This window comes from Sylvia atricapilla, chromosome 10 (genome assembly GCF_009819655.1).
Source record: "Sylvia atricapilla isolate bSylAtr1 chromosome 10, bSylAtr1.pri, whole genome shotgun sequence".
NCBI classification, from domain to species: Eukaryota; Metazoa; Chordata; class Aves; order Passeriformes; family Sylviidae; genus Sylvia; species Sylvia atricapilla.
Genome location: NC_089149.1, coordinates 13,335,706 through 13,354,043, shown reverse-complemented (window position 1 = coordinate 13,354,043; position 18,338 = coordinate 13,335,706). Strand labels below are relative to the sequence as shown.

General features: G+C 40.7%; 1 protein-coding gene across 1 annotated transcript in view; it reads right to left on the bottom strand.

The window, feature by feature from the left end:
* Positions 1-1,229: 1,229 nt before the first annotated feature.
* Positions 1,230-18,338, bottom strand: part of COPB2 (COPI coat complex subunit beta 2) — a 49,764-nt gene continuing 32,655 nt past the window's right edge. Inside the window, exon 21 of the mRNA XM_066326000.1 lies at positions 1,230-1,244. Coding sequence (XP_066182097.1) covers positions 1,242-1,244 — 3 coding nt within the window. The 3' untranslated portion in view covers positions 1,230-1,241. The remainder of the gene's footprint in view (positions 1,245-18,338) is intronic.

Sequence of the window (18,338 nt, the reverse complement as noted above, 5' to 3'; positions counted from 1 at the left end):
AAAGGAATTTTTGTCAGTTTTCCTGGTGAAACAAATCAGGACAACACTTCACACTACATTAATCATTTCAGATTGGAAAGCAAAAGTAGGTGGGGAACTTCTGTATAGGACCATGCTTGAGATTTCAGGTGCATTTCCCATTTCCCATGTCAAACTGAGATACAAATTTGGGGTATTATATGCAGATTTTAAATAATCTTGATTAGTCACTAGCTGTGAGAACAATTTCAAACTAAAAAGAATGCTACTGGGTTTTAAAAATATCAAAATAGGTCTTTACAAGATTTTTTAATTGAAAAGCAAATTTACAATTTATTATTTCTGATGTGTGTGTGTAGGCAGACACGTGGGTGTTGGTGTGTACATGCCACTTTGGGTCTGAACATGGAAATTCACTCAGATTTCAATTGCGTGAACTTCTCCAGGAACTAAAACCAGTATGAGCTGTTATTTTCTGGATGCACAGTGTTCATTATCAGAGCCTGGGAAGGGGCAGAGTTTCTAATGAAGATTATAAAACCTTTCATATAAGATAAATTGTGCTGAAAGTGAAACTCCCCTGGCTTTGCTTTTTGTTAAAGTGCTTCCTATGAACTTCTGACTGAAAATCCAAAGATCTTTGAGGCCACGTAAATTAAGAGGAGTTGAAGAATCAGTCTCAGAGAACTTTAGCATTGATGTTAAAGTGATGCATTTATGTCTCTAAGCTTTTATGCTTGTTTCCAAATGACTCGTTATGATTTGGGCCAACAAAAATTTCATTTTGCATTCTCTAGATACCTTCTGTTTACAAATAAAGCAGAAGTAAAGCCCAAGAAATTATCCATTTGAATAACATTAAAATGCAGCATACTTAATTCCCCAGTGACTGCAAAAGGCTTTATTACTCCTGTCTTTTGTCAGTAACTCCACAGCTATGGAATCAGCCCTCCCACACTCATGTGATTGACAGCATTATCCCTCTGATGGTTTTCTGTGCTACACAAACTATAATTCTGCCTTTTTTTTTCCAGCAAGTTTTTCTATTTTGGCGTTTATATTAGGAACTGGATTTGTCTTCCAACCCATGCTACTTTCTCCTCTCTATTGACAACACATTTTCTGGAAAACTCCCATTTTCTTACACAGCCTGCCAATCTGACCACTAATATGCTTAAACTTTTTCTCTGGTCTTCAAGTAACAATTTTCTGTGCATGCTAAATTCCCTTCTCAATGGGACCAGATGTGATTCTTCAGTCAACTACTCCTGAAACACAGAATACCACCTCTTGAGTGCCCCTTCCCATTTTCCACTCTCCCTGTGAATCTTGGATTATCCTCTGCACCCTTCAGTGCCCACCCCCTCAGTGGACCAGGCTATCAACCAAATATACATATATTTATCTACAAACAGATCAGGGGAGCTCCATGGAGGTCCCTGGTACAGGAGGGATTTTACCTATGCCCCCAGATTTACAGTTCAATGTACAAGGTACTTTATCCCAGCAAAACTACAGAGAAAAGAGAGAGAGAGAGAGAGGTGAAGCAGAACCTCATAGTATTGATTACTGTGACACAGCCACAACAATCAGTGATCTGCCACAGCTTGTGAAGTGATTTCACAAACTTACAAAATTGTCAGCAGGTCCAGTAGGGGGTTTAAAAGACAGTCAAAAGGTCCAATTTTTAGGAAGCTGGTTTTTTTCCATTTGAACTCCCTTCTTATTTCCAAAAGGAGTAAACACACACTACTAACTCAAGCAGCTCATCCTCCACACCACAGCATCTGCAATACAATTCTCAAGTCTGTTATGTTCTCCTTTACCTCCTGTAAACAGAAAGGAGAAAAGATAGCAAAGCAGTTCAGCCACAGCAGTGGGATCAGAATTCCAAAGAGGAAAGCTGTGTCCCTTTTTCCTGCCTTATCAGTTGCTAACTCATCCCTTTGAGACACAGGACTTTGGTCCAGGTTTTATGCTGTGAATCTGACCTGCCCCAAATGCAATTTAGTTATCTCTATTCAGATTTTTTTCCCCCCCAATACAGTCTAATATTCACTGTTTGCATTTTGATTTCCTGGCAGTGCCAAGTTGTTTTGGTTCAGTGGAACCATGGAGGCGACATTTATCACTGTGAACCAATTCAGTTCTCACCAAAAGAACTGTTACTCCCATCAGTGACTTTCTGTTCTGAAAACAAGGCTACTGATTTGGCTGAAGGAAACAAAACAGCCTTTCCCACCCTGAGATAGCTGCAACACTCTCATCTCAGCAGTGAAACAGAGGGGAGGTGCCACAGAACCAAGGATATTGTCCTTTCTAGAGGACCAGGTACTGATAGAGAGGCTAAATCACAGAGGAAGAAAGATACTTCCTTTTTCAAGCCCTCCTTGTGGATAAAAAAATTCAAAGTAATTTTTGTTCATGTGTTGGCCAGACTAAGCAAGTGTGAGACAGATACTGGTATTTTTGAGAAGGGAAAAATCCATCATTTTTCTGATCCCCCTCTATTACCTGTGCCAGTGGTATTACTGGTCAGTGACACTGGGAACCATCAGCAGTTTGTCTGGATCCTCAGACGGCACAGTCAGGCCCCAGCAGGTTCAGTCAATTCATCTAAGTAATTAATCAATATGTGGACTACTTCAACAAATTGTGAAGAGTTTCCTTCAGTTTGGTCTCACCTTAAAGCAAGAGGAAGCACACAGCTGTGTGCTGGTCCTTAGCAGTGCCTTCCAGCCTGAGCTGGGCTTGGCTTTGGTACCTGGAGGAGGATTTGCTGGATCAGCTGTGTGCTGCCCCGAGGGATGGGCACCAAACCCGGGCAATTTTGGAAGTACAGGACTCCCTGATTAGCCTCATGATATGCAAAGATGTGCAGCCATCTCTGAAAGGAGCAGGGGCTCTGCTGAGCAGCAGAGAACAAGGGTTTAAAGCCAGCAGCTAAGGAACATCAGAGGAAACGATGTTGGAGGGGGATTAAAGGGAGGGAGCATGTAATTATCCCACTTGGAACTCAGCCTAGAGCTGCATTTCAAACTGCTTTTCCTTTTTCAAGAATAATTGCTATGAGAATACTTAACCAACACTGTCAAAACAGATGTCAATATTCCATTCAAAATATGGAGGAGCTTTTCATTATTAAAAGGGAGCAACTGAGAACCTCGGAAGTTACAGATTTTACACATCCCTTGTCTATCAGTTTGTCAATGGCAAGAAATAAAGGTACTGCTCAGATCCAGCTGGCTTGAAGGAAGAGGTTAAAATCAGCTGTGGATGCAGCAGTAATTTAAAAAATCTCAACAATGTGTGTTTATTCCTAAACAGAGCTCTTTGGCACCACTCAAGGCCTGGCTGTGCCCTTTGACACAATGAGGGAGCAGTGATTGTGTCATGGAGCAAACTGCCAGAGGTGAAGGAGAAGGAGAAATTTCCCCTCTGTCACTGACAATGTTGGGCTTTGCCTGGACCACTGCTGGAGGCTCTGAAGTCCCCAGTGGTGCTGAGAGCCAAAGGGATGGGAGGCTACCAGGGAGCTGCTCTTTCAGCCTGGGGGTCACTGGCCACGCACTCCACATCACAGACAGGAGCATCTTCGGAGAAGTTAGTGTCCTCTGAGAGTTTATGGGAGAACTACAAAAGGTTTTTCATGTTCCTTTCAAGTAAAAAGAGCAGCTCTGATAGCATCTACTCCTACTGAACTTTTTATTCATTCCAAACTTTCTTTTGTTCTGCAGGGTTGTTGGTTTTGGTTTTTTTGGGGATTTTTTTTTTTTTTTTTTGGCAAACACAGGGAATTTATTCGGGTACAGGAGTACATCTTGACCAAGTATTTTGCAGTTAAGATATTTCTCTCTTTGTTGAATGGAATAAAAAAAACCCACTGCAGCATTTTGCTATCCCAAAATGATTTCTACCATCTCGAAAGCTGTTCTGTGCCAGGGTAGTAAACAAAACATACTGAATTTGGGGCATAGAACAGGAGATGTATTTTTTTTTTTTTTAAGCAATGAGGTAAACATTAGTCACAGCAAGTAGGAAGTAAAATTTATACTAAATATCACTGGTGTCTCTGTGTCTAAAATAATTGGTACTTTTATACTTTCAAGTAACATGTGAACAGACCATTTCTGACCAGCCTACTGGTGGGCTGGCACACATGAAGTTATTTATAAAGGGGTAGTTTGAAAGTTAGCTCAAATTTGCACCAGCAGAAATTTCTTGTCATCAGCAGAGCTTGCCCCAGTCCAAATTTGCTTCAGAATTCTGAGTTTTTCCAGAAATAGTTTTCCAAACAGAACTAAATGAAAGAGCTGGATGCAGAGTGAACTCTTGGAAAGCCATCTTGATTATTAAAAGCTGAAACCAGAGAAGCAGCCCTCACAATTAATGTAACACTGATCCAAAGGCAATTAATTTAACTTGGGATGACTGAGGACGAAATTTGCCAGACCTTAAAAGCTTTAAAGGCCTTTTCCCATGGTGCCTGCTTCTGCCTGGAACAGACACCACACAGTCTGTCCCCCACAAAAGCCTGCACAGACACTAGGGCACATCAGAGGGACTTTTACAGTTTGCTATCTATGAAAGAAAAGAAAACAGCTCTTCTCTGGCCTCCTCTGAATGAGATATAGCTGTTCTCCACTGCTCCATTCTGAATTCCGTGACTCAAGAGGTCCCAAGCTCATCTGAGTGCTCCAACGCCTCGCCTGTGATGAATGGATTTTTAAAGCTCAAACTTCCTTTCTACATCATTAGGAAGTTCCTTTTAAATTGCCAGGTGAGCCAGGTGTGAGTTCTGCATGCAAAAGAAGGAGCTGCTTTGCAAAAGGACCTGCAGGTAGCAGCAGGAGCAGCTCCTGGGGGGAGCTGGGGCAATAATGCAGTGCCCAGCCAACCTGGCAGTGCCAGCAGCAGCCTCTCAGCATCTCCAGAAATCAGCAATCCCAAACTCCATTGCAATGAGCAGCTATAATCTATTTGCCCAAGTATAAGCTTCACTTTACAAAAAAGAAAGTCATGGTTAAATTGCAGCAATTTCCCTCACCTCTGCTCCAAAATCAAGATCAGCTGTACATATCAAGGTACTTTCTTCTAGAATAAATTAAATGTCTCTATTAACCTTACCTTCATCCTGCTCTGGAAAAAGGGAAAGATTCTTTTAAAATATTTACTAAGCAATTTTAGGGAATCATCAAGCAGCACTACCCACAGGCATGTCAATAAGTATATTTGGGTGCATTCCTAAATTGCCCCAAGCACACCCGAACACTTCCTAAACTTTTATCTGACAACTGAAAAAAGGAGAATCAATAACCACTTCCTTCTGCTGTCAGATTAAAGCATTCAGCAAGCCCAAACTCCTTTGAGTTCAGTTCTAAGCCAGTACAATTCAGCTGCTCTGGTGGATCTTCATTTGCCAGCTTGTGGCCTTGCAGTTTGCTGGAGCCCAGGCAGCCCCACTTCTTGAGACATGGGTGCAATTCCTTTCTCTTATCACTCTGCAAATGCATCAGGCAAATGAGATCATGAAAATCAAAATACAGGGTGAGTCAGAGCTAGTGCTGGGAAGGTTATTTTGGGTCTTTGTTTTACTAAAGGGTGGCAGTTGTAAGAGGTATGCTCAATTCCTGTTGGTGAACCCTGACTTTTTACGTACCGTTTTGAATAGAAAATTATTTTTCTTTACACAGACTGTAAATAGAAGGGATATTATTGTACTAGTCTCATATGAGATGAACTTTTTATATCTTCATTTGCTTAAATAATTGATGGTCATTTTTTTTTCATTCAACTACTGCTTTTTTTTCACTCAGTGAGAATAGAACTCAGCTGACATTAAAGTGAAAAATCGTGTGGGAAGGAAAATTACAGACCAGGTTAGCAACTCTATTCATGATCCTCTTTTTATATTGTTGTTAGTCACTTCTGAAAAACACCTGCTTTCTTCTTGTTCATGTGACTGTCAATATTAGCAGTTACAGAAGTTTTAAAATTGTATCTGAGCACGAGAAAGACATAATCCTGACAAGTTTGTACTCTAGTATTGTTTGATATGCTGACATTGAGTTTATATGACCTGGCATCAAACCTGCTCTCACTGAAATCTGTGGCAGACAATGTTTAAAAGCCCACCTGGGACACACAACACTTATATTGTATCCAGACTGAAAACGTGGCAGTCAGTTATTTAACTTAATCAAAATATAAGGTCTTCCCTGTTTAATCCCTCTTACCAACTGCCAAACTAAGTAAAATTTAAAAAAATGAAAATAGAAATCTTGACCAAGTAGTACTGACAAATCCAGCTACTAAATACTTAAATACTTAGGGGAATGTTAAAGGGAGCAAATATTGGGCAAGATTTCCCTCTTCTCAGTTATCTGCTGAGTAGTGTTCTCAGTACATTTGGTTCTCAGGTTGGCTCCTCTGCAGCCACAAAGATAGCAGTTAATTGCTTCCCTTGATTAGAATTCACAGCTGCATCTGCAGCAAGAAGGCTCCTTCTGAAATTAACTGAGCTATCAATCAACAGAATAATTTGCTAGAGTGAAAAGCAACTGGTCAGCTGTGCACTTATCAACAAAAGCAGCGAAGTTTCTCTGGGAAAACTCCTAATGTTTGATAAAACAATCATATGTTTCTCTCCAGCCTTAAACATCAACATAAATCATTGCCTCTGCACTTGAACTGGTCTCAAGGCTTTTGCCAGCCCTCTTGTCTGTATGCTACTGTGTTTACAGGAGAAATGCTTGCAGGTTTTTCTAAAGTATTTTAACCTGCAGCACCAATCACAGGCAAGGCATCCAGGGGCTGCTGAAACTTCCTGATTCCATCTCTCAGTGACTTGTTCAACAAAACTTCCTCCATGCCGATGTTCTCTTTGGAAACTGGGCAAACCTGAAGTTAACAAGGACCTTACTATGTCTTAGAGTAACTAACAAAGTTCAGACTCTGAAGAAAGCAAGCATCAAAAATTACCTGCTCTGAACCTTTTGGAAGAAAAGGTTACATGAAACAACTTACTACACTAATTGTTTCAGCCATTGCAGCCCAAGGTGTACTTTGAGATTTTGTGTCTCCTGCCAGACAGGGCAGGTAATCATTGAGGCCAAAGTTATTTTTGAAGAGGAAACTCAATATTTTTGCTGCTCTAGGAAGCCTTGGATCTAACTGCATAGGCTGAGATAACTCCTTCAGTTCAAATCCCAGCCTTCAAATAGATGTTCATCAATTTTACCTCGTTTATATTTGTTAATTCTGAACTAAGCTTCTTGATGCTCAATTATGATCAGGGATCTCTTCTCCCTCCTCAACCTGTGCACAGAAAAAATAAGTAAAACACTTTTCTATAGAAAACCAGGTACTCGTTGCCTCTCATGTACTTTTCTGACCTCGGTGCCTTAAGAGCAACTGCAAGAACATCTGTCACGTTTGTGCTTCTGCACATTTTCTAAATCCATGCCTGTAATAGCTGCTATTACCTGCCCAGCAGGTAATATTTTATAGGCTCCAGTTCTGAAGTAGCTGCATATAGAGGATGAGTGGACCTGTGCACCAAGATCTTTGTAAAGGGATGTCTGAAGCCAAGTTACTGGAACTGTTTATCAGGCTCAATAAACTGACAGAACAGCTGCAACACAGAATCCACGCCAAAAGCTCTTCCCTCACATCCCACAGTCTCACATTTGCAGCTTTACTATCAACTTAAACCTTAAACTGGTATTATTCAAATACCTATTAAACTGCTAGATTTATTAGCAAAAGAGCAAATATATATTTGCAAATGTTTTTGTCTAGTTTTATTTAATGGCTCAGTGGCATCACTAATGTTTTCTATTTATGCACTTCAAAGGTGCTCAGGACTTTGCACAAGAAAAAACATTGATATTATCCCCGAAGTGTCAGGAGCTCCAGGTTCAGCCACAACCTCCTCAGCAGGAACATCACTGCCCTTCGAGCTTCGAGAAGGGGAGGCATTTTATTAACTGCACTTAGAAGAGAGTTAAGCCAGATATGAGCACATTATCAACCTCCCAAGTCTCTTTCTGTAAATAGTTTAGACATTTTTAAGCCCCGGTCATATTTTTTTACATTATTTCTGGAGGTTGCAAAGCACTTTGTGCCACACAAATGAATGCATACTATGCCATAGTGAGTATGCTTGTTATATGTCATGTCTGTCAATTAAGTACAAAATATCAGTCATCAGATTAATTTGTTTTAGCAATTACAACTTTCAGTGTGTTAGAAGTCTTTGTCTAGAGCAGTGACCTCCTCCAGGGTCTTCCTGATGGCATTTAGAATTCACAGAACAGACACTGTGCTAGAACACTGAAATGAAGTGCTTGTGCTCTGAGGAAATAGGAAAATGGAAGTGTAATTTCCTTTTTTAATGAAAGATTAACATCCCATTTCCAGCAGCTGAGAAGTCAGGCATCCTATAGGCAAATTTCAGTATTATCATCTTATTTCAAGACACAGCAATAAAACTGGACAACATTAAATGGGTTTAAGTGGAGAGCAAGATTAGCCTCATTATTAAGATTATCAACAAGTAGAACCAATTACAGAGAAAATGTCAGTTCAGCCTATTTTGTATTAATATGTGTATGTTTCAAACAAGTCCATTAATTCTTTTGAACAAAGTAATTGGATGATGTTAAGAAATACAAAGGTATTTTAAATTTTGGTTTTCTAAATCTCTTCCTGATCTTTCTTTCCTGCCACGGGGCAAAAGGTTCTGGTGCTACTATTCTCAGAAATATTTCTTTATTCCAGTTAAAGCAGACTTGGAATAACTGGATTTAAGGCAGATACTACAATTAGAAAGCTGTATGCATATAGGACTACATATTTTATGACTGAAAATATACATCTCAATCTGCTCAAAATCTATTTTCAGAGGTAAAAGAACCAAAGGAAATAAATGTGCTCTTTACAGGGCAACCGTAGCACCAGTAAACTGATGTTAATGTCACTGCAAACTGTGTGTGCTGCATGTTCCAACGTTCCCCCCTAAAGCTGGAAGAATTTCCAAGAAGCTGCTGGACAGAGGGAAACACTGCAGCAGCTCTGGGCTGGCAGGACAGGAATGACTGCAGAAAACGTGCTGTGCTGTGAATTCATTGTGACCAGACAGCTCACCACGCTCTTTATGAGCTTTGCAGCACTACCAATATAGATTTTAATCCTTGGTATTTTTTATAATTTGGGAATTTTAACTAAAATCAATAAAAAATACAGCATTGAATAAAACAGGGTGATTGCTGCCTATAGCTCTGTCTAGATGTTCTCCAGGTTAAAAGCAGTTGTTTGGGGTTTTAACTCTCATGGCTTTGATTTTCATTCATTTTATCCTGTGTTCCTTCACTAATTAAAGTTTTAGGAATGCTTTTTGGGAGCTCTGGTCCAGCATCTCTGAGCACAGTTTGAGTGAGCTTCCTGTAGGGTACTGACCCATAACTGTGAACAGATGTGCTGCTTGGAGGCAGGCAGAGGTTACAGATGTTCTGCTGCCAGAAAAGCAACCCTGTTATTGCAGTGAAGCAAGAGCAGCTCAGAGCACCTTGACCCATCCAAGGAACACCTTACCCTTTGCTTTACTGTGCTGCCAGGTTTTGCTTCTTTTCATGCACTGTCGTGATGAAGCTTTAATGTGTGGGAGACAAGGCTATTGCTGTTTATCAGCCCCTTTGAAATGTCCAAATGCATTGCCAGGACTGGGAAGCACAAGTTTTATTGAACTGACTCTGCAGTGAACTCTCTGCTTCGGGGTATTTTTACTTCCCCCTCCCCAGCCCCCAGTTGGTTTGCTAGCAAAGCAGCAGCTGACTCAGCAGATATGCCCTCCTCTTCTCATTATCATTTCAGGAAGCTTAGGGCACAGGGATGCTGCAGAAAACAGCTTTTCCAGTAAAGGGGAGTGATGGTTTTAGGGGAAGAACGTCTTTAAAACTTACTTTTTAGTAGCTTTGACTTGCGCTGCTCCTGATCTAGTTCCTCCTTCACACTGAGGAGGCAGCAAGGACAGCACAAAACGGCAGAAGGAGGATTAGGGGGTGACCCTCTCTGTTACTCACAGCTGCTATTCCCATGGATGTTCCCTGGGAATACCGATTTTTAAACCTACACAAATTCTGAACTCGGTTCTAGACCAAGAAAATTTCAGGAAGATCTCTAAGATGGGGTCAGTCTGCTAGAAACAACAAACCTTGCCAAGAGAAATCCACAGGCACAAAACTGAAAATGCTTTTTGGTGATTCCAAAGCATCAAGGCAAGCACAACAGCAGTTCTTTTAAAGCTGCAAACTAGAAATAAAAAAAAAAAGCCACAACTTTTTGTCTTACCTATTTCAAATATGTGTAAGGGCTGCTGCTTCCCCATCTGTGAAGATTAGAAAGAGCTTAGGCTAAAAAGTTCTGCAAGAAATTCACCTTCTGTTGTTGGTCTAAAGTATTTTGGAGTACACCTGGTAATCTAAGCAGTTCTACTCCATTTTTTACTGTCAAGTTGTACATTTATCTTTCCTCACTTTCCGAGAAAATATTTAAACTATGTTTTCAAAGTGGCACAATAACAGATTATTCTAGAAGGGCAGTTATTTCTTTTCCAGAGAACACTGCACAATTGATTATCAGCCTGAATTAAAGCACTGAATACAGGTGGTTTGATAAAAAAATCCTTATAAAATAATTTAACTGCAATGGTTAAAAATTCGACTTTAAAAATAATTATTAGACAAAATGACAAAATAAATAAAAATTATCAACGACCAAAGGATATCAGTATATATTAGCTTTTAACTGAGTAAAACCCTAAAACCCACTTGTTTGAGGAAAAGCAATCCTGCTTTTTTCTTTTTGAGGAAAGGTTTTTGGTTTGTTTTTTTTTTTTTTTTTTTTTTTTGTTTGTTTGGAGTTTTTTGGGTTTGTTTTTTTTTGTTGTTTTTTTTTGTTTTGTTTTGTTTTATTTTGTTTTGTTTTTTCTTTCTCTAGGAAAAGCTGGCCACCAGCTTTGGATGATTGCTTTGCAGAGGTGCAGAACAGCCTGGATTATTTGTGGGTAAAATATTGCTGCAAGTCCATCCTGTCCATGCCATTAAGGACGTGAGGAATCTGAAACTGCAAGTGTTAATGGATGAGCAACTTCACAACGGAGGCAGCTCAAGAGGAAGTGGAATATCAAGATTTCTGATAAAGCCCTGCAGCTGCACTGCCCCAGCTCCTGCCTCCCCTGCCACCACCACATCTTCTCCATCAGCCCAGACACTGCATCTCCCCTGCCACCACCACATCTTCTCCATCAGCCCAGACACTGCATCCCCCCGCGGACAGCGGAGCCTCTCCTGGGAGCTGCTGCCCTTCCCCAAGAGCCCTGCACACGGGGAAAGCTGCTCTGGCAAAGTGGGGTGTGCCTCCTGGGGGTAGCTCTGCAGCCCCTGCTTGGTTTGTAAAGCTGCTGTGGGTTTGGGGACACAGCTCCTGGGGTGAGCACTTCATTCAGAATGGGTTTGTGTTTGCTGTGGAAACCGATTATAAACCAGCTCCCTCTTGTCCAGCACAATCGGCTCTGTGAATCAGGAGGGTGTTGAAATAGGGCTGTCCTTACCCCTGAAACAGGCACTGAAGGCACACAAAGGACAGGCAGGATTTTGGAGGAAAAAAAGAGCAACTTTGGGCAGTTAGTTGAGAATGGCTGTTGCTGTTCATGGTGACCAGGTGCTGTGGTATTTCCACAGACAACTACAGTAAGAATTGGAGGTTGATGCTCTTCACCACTCACATAAAATTGATATCCTGTGCCTGTGCTAAACATCGCTGTTTAGATTTTTATTGTTTTAATTTTTACTATTTTATGAGATGCATTAATAACGATTTATGCATATGCTCCAGACAAAGCAGATAACATTTGAGTTTTTCTCAAATTTGCGAAGTGCATATAGCTACATGATGGTTATATTTTTATCTTCAATCCTGAAAAGCATTTCAGTTCAGTTTCATTTGGGAAATTTAATTGAATTTTTAAAATTTATTTGCATCTCAAATCAATGTAGAAAGAAACAATAGAAACCAATGACTGTGATGAAATGAGGAAAGAAACTATGGCTGCAGAACTCTCCAGATGCAGCCAGCTGTTATTAGGGATATTCTAATCCTGCAATCAATCCTTAGTCTCATAGCACTAAACAGCTTTCTGACTGCAGAACTATGAGGTTTGCTAATTATGTCTTTGAACTCATAGTCCAAGTACAAACCAGCTGTTTTTCACAGAGAAATCAGACTTACTAAAAACAGCAGCAGGAAAAGACCTGATGGTTTCTGCTAATGCTACTACCGCATGTAGCCTCATTAACCAGGGAGAAGCATTGTAAGCAACTAGATTAAATAAAGGGTACATTATGGGAAAGATAGAATATTCTAACTGAAGCTGGTTTATAGTCACCTTAACTTGTCTTAATTGCAATCAAAGTAATGACATAAATTGCTAATCACATCCCTTTGGACTTATAAAGCATTACAGAAATAAGAACAACTCTGCAACTACAGAGACATGTAAGAATTTCTAAGCTACAAAGATAAAGAGGCTAGAGACATCTATCAAATGAACATGGAGCAGTTCATCTCTATGGTGGCAACAAAAGTCCTCTGTGTGTCCGACACTTATTTATCTGTTTAGGGTGACCTGTGGCAAATATGTTACCTCTGTTACTCCTGAGCAGATTAAAGGGTCTAAGCAGTAGCTGTCACTAATATGTGAACCAATGCAGTGCAGCGTGAGGAAGAGTGGTGCTGTGCTGATCATGAGTAAGGAGTGAAGCCACGAGTCTCAGAACTGACTAAATTTGTTGGTGTCATCTAACTCTGCAGCCTTGAAAAAGCTGTGTCCTCAGTCATATATAGAGTCAGCTTGTCAATGCATTTCCATATTCAAAGTCTAAGCTAAACACAAAGTGCTATGAGACCAAAAGTGTTTGCCATGTACATTCATGTATAATTAATTATTGTTTTGCTCCTGTTAATCTAGCTTGCTAATTCATGGTGGTGTCCTATGATTTAGGACACTAATTTAGGAACTGTTCCATTCCTTGAATATAATTACCTGGTTTAGAAAAGTGAATGAAAATTTGGGTTGGGCAAAGCTCAGGAGCTCAGTGCAAGCCCAGAGCTCTGCTGGCTGGGCTACCCAGCCTCTCTGGGGCTCTGGGCATCAGCAGCTGGGGACAAACCAGGAGAATGACATCTATGTCATTCCTGCAAAGACTAGCCTTGCAGTCCGTGCAGTCCAAGGCATGTACAGAGGGCATCCTTCAGTGTTTGAACCAGATCAACTCCCGTGTACACAGAGCTTGTCTGGGGGACTATCCTATACTTTTCTATTTTATACATAGTTGTCTTGGGCAACGTAAACAAAACAAAACAAACAAACAAACAAAAAGTATTCTATTTCACCTGTTGAAAGTCATAGGGGAGATGTTTTTTCTTTATCTCTTGTAACTCCAGAAGGGAGGGGCCAGGTGCCTTCTGATCACAGGTCAGCTGTCAAAACCGGGGCTGGGCATTGTTCCTTATCTCTTTCCAGGACCTGTCCTCCCTCCGGGGGATACCTTCTGTTATTGGGCCATTAAGGCTCACCAATGACATGACACATTACATCATCCCACTAGGAGATGCTCCACCCAGTGGAGGGAGCCGAACCATTCCTACCTAGATAAAAACTGAGACATAGGAGCACCAGATATCCAGTGTTCCCACTGGATTCCTGGAGGAAGACTGGACCCATCTTGCCATCACTGGACCCTATTTCTACTGGACCATTTCTACTCTAATAGAACCACATCTGCCACTCCAGGAGGGCTTACTTTTTTTTGTTTGTTTTGTTTGTTTAGGGTTTTTTTGGTTGTGGGTTTCTTGTGGGTTTTTTTTTTGGTTTGGTTTTTTTTTTTTTTTTTTTTTTTTGGTTTTTTTTGTGTACTACTACATTTGTATTCTTAATATTTCTAGTAAAGGAACTGTTATTCCTACCCCCAAACCTTTGCCTGAAAAGCCTTTAATTGCTAAGTTATAATTGGAAAAGGGGTAGGGGATTACATTCTCCATTCCAAGGGAAACTCCAGCTTCCCCTGGTAGATATCTGTCTTGCCAAACCAAGACAATAGTACAGTAGAAAAGCTATAAATCAAGGGTGAGATATGAAGGAAAGTTATTAGAAGTGGCAAGGAAAGCCTCTTTCCCTCTCAGTACACAGTTTCTCAGTCAGTTAGCAGATACCATATTATAATATTCCTCACCCAATTCCAGCCAGGACTGAGGCTGGAAGCTCCTCACCAGAACCACACACACAGAGTTGTAAACTCTGTCTCCTTTCAGGCCTGACTTTCTAGACACCTTGGTAAGGGGAAATGAAAGGCTAAGGTGGTTAATTCCATGCCCGTTAGGTTTTAGACTGGTAGCTCATGCAGACTGGCATCCCCAGGCCAGAAAATGTGTAAAAATGTTTCAGAGACTGGGTGCTGGCTCACACAAACATTATTTTAAGTCCACTTTGAGCTACCAGCCTCCTTTATACATCATGAGTATCAAACACAGAGATCAGTCTAAAGCTTTGTTTAGGAGACAACAGATAGACTATCAACAGATTCCTCTTTTTTTAAATGAAAAATTAATTAAGAACCACAGCAGACTCTTTCTCAAAAGTGTATTCAGACTGAAGTTTTACCTTTTGAGTGATAACTCTCTTAATGCTTTGTTAAAGTCTAAGAATTTGATAACCACCTGGGTTAAGACCCTTCCCCTTTACATTGATTTAAGCTGCAGTTCATTGTCTGGATCTGTGCCATGTAACTGTCATGTTCATTAAAACTCTGTGAGGGAGACATCATCTTCTTCACCATCATCCTCCAAATCTTCATCTTCATTATCCTTCTGCCTTGCAATGGGCTCAAGTGAGTGGTGCCATTCCTTGATTCGATGTTTTCTGGTTTATTTTGTGGGACAGTATGTTCAGAATCAGTGCAGATGGTAAGGTAGTAGCACTCACCCCAAAGAGTAACTATTCCCACAACAAAAAGTAACTAATCTTACATGAAAACAATTGTAATCCAGCTGGTTGTCCATTATCCACTGAAATGGGAATGAGGACAGTAAAGGGAAAGCCATGGCTGAAATGGGAGCCAGCCTGCATGGTGCACACAGTGCCGTATGGGGCCAGGCAAGACCCACCAGGATAATGGTGAGTGGGAAGGAACTCATTCCTGCAGAGGAAAGGATTTCTGCACATTGGTGCCCACTGCCCTTGGCTGTAGAAGGAAGTAGGGGCTGTGGCAAAGCACCAGCCCTCTTGTGGACCCACATCTGCCCCATGGAAAAAGCTCCTTGGGCTCTGGAATGTTGGGGAGAGTGCACCAGGCAGGTCTCCTTGGGTGCCCTCAGGTCAGCATTGGTTGGGTTCCGCTCAGAGGAGCTCCCTGCAGACTCATGAACCAGTTTCTGTGCTGGGCTGGAAGTCAGTTTTTAAACTTTGTTTTTAAACATCTGTAGAGAACAAACCTTCAGCATCCTGATTATAAATTGCCTACTGAAGTCTACAAAGATTTTGCATTCAAAACAATCACACCTTTAATAAGCGATCTAAATGTCATCCTCTAAATTAAGAATATGATGTTCAGCAAAGCTCATTTATTCCCATGTTTCTGTTCAGTTATTTAGCAACAAGAAGATAGAATGGAATTCCATAGCTGCAATGCATTAGAAATGCTGTCAAGACTGGCTGAAGATTACTGATTCTGCTTTGGTTGGAATTTGTACAAGTAATGTTATCTAAAGAAGAACCATATGATGGCAAATTGAGAAGCACAGAATGAAAACTATTAAAAGTTTAACCTAGTGGCAAAGTATCTGGAAAAAAAAAAAGAGGACACATTCAGCAATCCATGTGAACATCTAAGATACCCAAAGAGCAAATCAAATTCCTCCAGCTTCTCTTTATCAAGCCCTAGTAAAAGTCATAGTATATTCAGAGCATCACATTAAATTATAGATCCGCAATGAGTTGCTTTCCCTTGATAATGCTGCATCTGTTAATTTGTAATTCATTAAAGAGGACTGATGCTTGAGAACAACAGAATGTGCCAATTTGCCAAAGTACAAAGTTGCACAAAGGAAAATTACTTATTCAAATAATTTAACTCTATCAGTATGTATTATCTTAGCACAAGCAGTTATTATTTTATATATACCAAACCTGCTTCTATGAATGCTATTTAGATTAGAAGTATGAGCAATTTAGTTTGAAGAGGGTCTCAGACAATAAATTACCTTCACCTGCAAATACTCCCTTTAATTGTGTTTTGCTTGCTTAAATGCTAGAGTAGTGGTACTCAGCATTACCACTACTCACTGTACAACACTCAAGCATGTTCCATAAAATACAACAACAAAAAAAAGAGTTATGGCATGAACAGTCACAGCCTAACATATGGCAGCAACTTGTGCAGTGAACTGGAGCAACAGTAAACCAGAAAAAGAAAGGTAATACTGGACAGCCCTTTCCCCAGCTAAGAAATTCTGGGCCTTGTAGTTACAGCACAAGTGGAGGAGACAGGAAATCTGGGATTTATTCTGGGATCTGTCACAGATTTCCTGCATAGCTTTAAGAAAGTCCTGTGGGGTTAACTTCAGCCATGGGGTCTTGCTCCTTTGAGAGCAGCGCCTACCCGTATCTCAACCCTCCTTTATGGTGTGAGCTAATTAACACCAAGGGAGGTGTTACTGGTGCAACTTCTGTACAGAAGAAACAGCAGAGTCAGGTCTAATGCAGGTGAAGCTGTATGATCACAAGCAGCCTGGGCAATAATAGTCCAAACACCAAGGCAGGCAACAGCCCCTCCCCAGGGGCTCACAGGCAGGGAGTAATAACCACATGCACTGCAGTCATTGAGAGCACAGTTGTGACACTGCTGGAATCAGGAAAGAGAAACTTATCTCCACTGGAAGCCAAGACTTCATTTCCCTACTTTCTTCCAAGCCTAAAAACTAAAGGGGGCCATGCAGGGCTTGTAATTTCTTGAATGACACCTCCTTTTCAGTTTTCACACAGAGTACATTCTCCTCATGCAATCCAGCTGTGGGAAACCAAGGCACTCATTCCTCTAAAAGAGACCTTCACACATCAGCTAAGGTAGCCCAGAGTTTTCAGTTACAGAAAGCAGTATGATAATTTCAACAGGTCACTTTTATTTCTCAGGCCTGCATGGCCTAATGTCTCAGATTTGAGCTAAACAGAATAAATCCCACATGTTCCTCTTGGGAGCTCATATCCTTTTGGGTTCTTCTGGCTGTAGAGATGGTACCACTCATTCTCTGAGGACCACCCCAAAATTACGATAATTAATCCACAACAAACCACTTTATGTTTTAGGTCACTTGCCTGGTGCTCCCAGATGATCCATTTTTATCCCCTGTGTTCTGAACTATTTTGTTTCTACTTAGTGTTGCTACCTGCAAGGGAAATCAAACCTCTAGAAGACAGCTCAGTGGTGCTCCTGAGTTCAGATAACAAAGATCTGGAACCAGGCATTACCCCAACTGAATTTCCTACTCTGTAGCCAATATGGTTATTAAATCACAGCAGGTGTTTCCACTTGATTCATGATGTTAAGAGATGCTTGTATTTTAACTGAGATTGTAATGCATTTGCAACTTTTGGTTATTTATGCAAAATGCAGTCTAGAAAAGCCTTATTTTGAATTTGATTTGTGTGAGTAATTTATCAAACATCTGTAGTGATTTATTCTAGTATGAGCATCAAATCCTCAACTGAAGAATGATTTGTCTGAACATTCATCTTCAGAGAAAGATAAGATTAGAATTAGACACTTGGGTCATAAAATAATACTGTATCCCAATATCTTACATCATCCTCAAGAAGAAAGCGACATAGAGCTGCACCCACGTAACCCTAAATCACATCTTTTGGTACCAATTGTCTTTATAGACAGCTGTGGGATTTAATCTCTAGGAGACCTGAAACCACACTGAACCACTGAAAATGAGGCACCTGGTTTCTCAAAGATATCCACCTCAACTGGATCTGCTGGGTAATTGTGAGAAACCAGCCACTGAAATCCTAACTGGAAACATGTGACTACTGATCCTACTCAGTACCACAAGCAGCACAACTCTAGAAATAAAACAGTAAGCAAGATAACAGCTTGTGTCCTGAGCTTCAGGCTCAGCTTTAAATTCAGATTTGATTAGAGATGGAAATGCAAACCTTAAAATCAAAGCTTTAGAAGAGAAGAAAAAGTTCAGGATACAGGGCCACAGGTTGCTTTTGTCCACTGAAAGCTTCTTGGTCT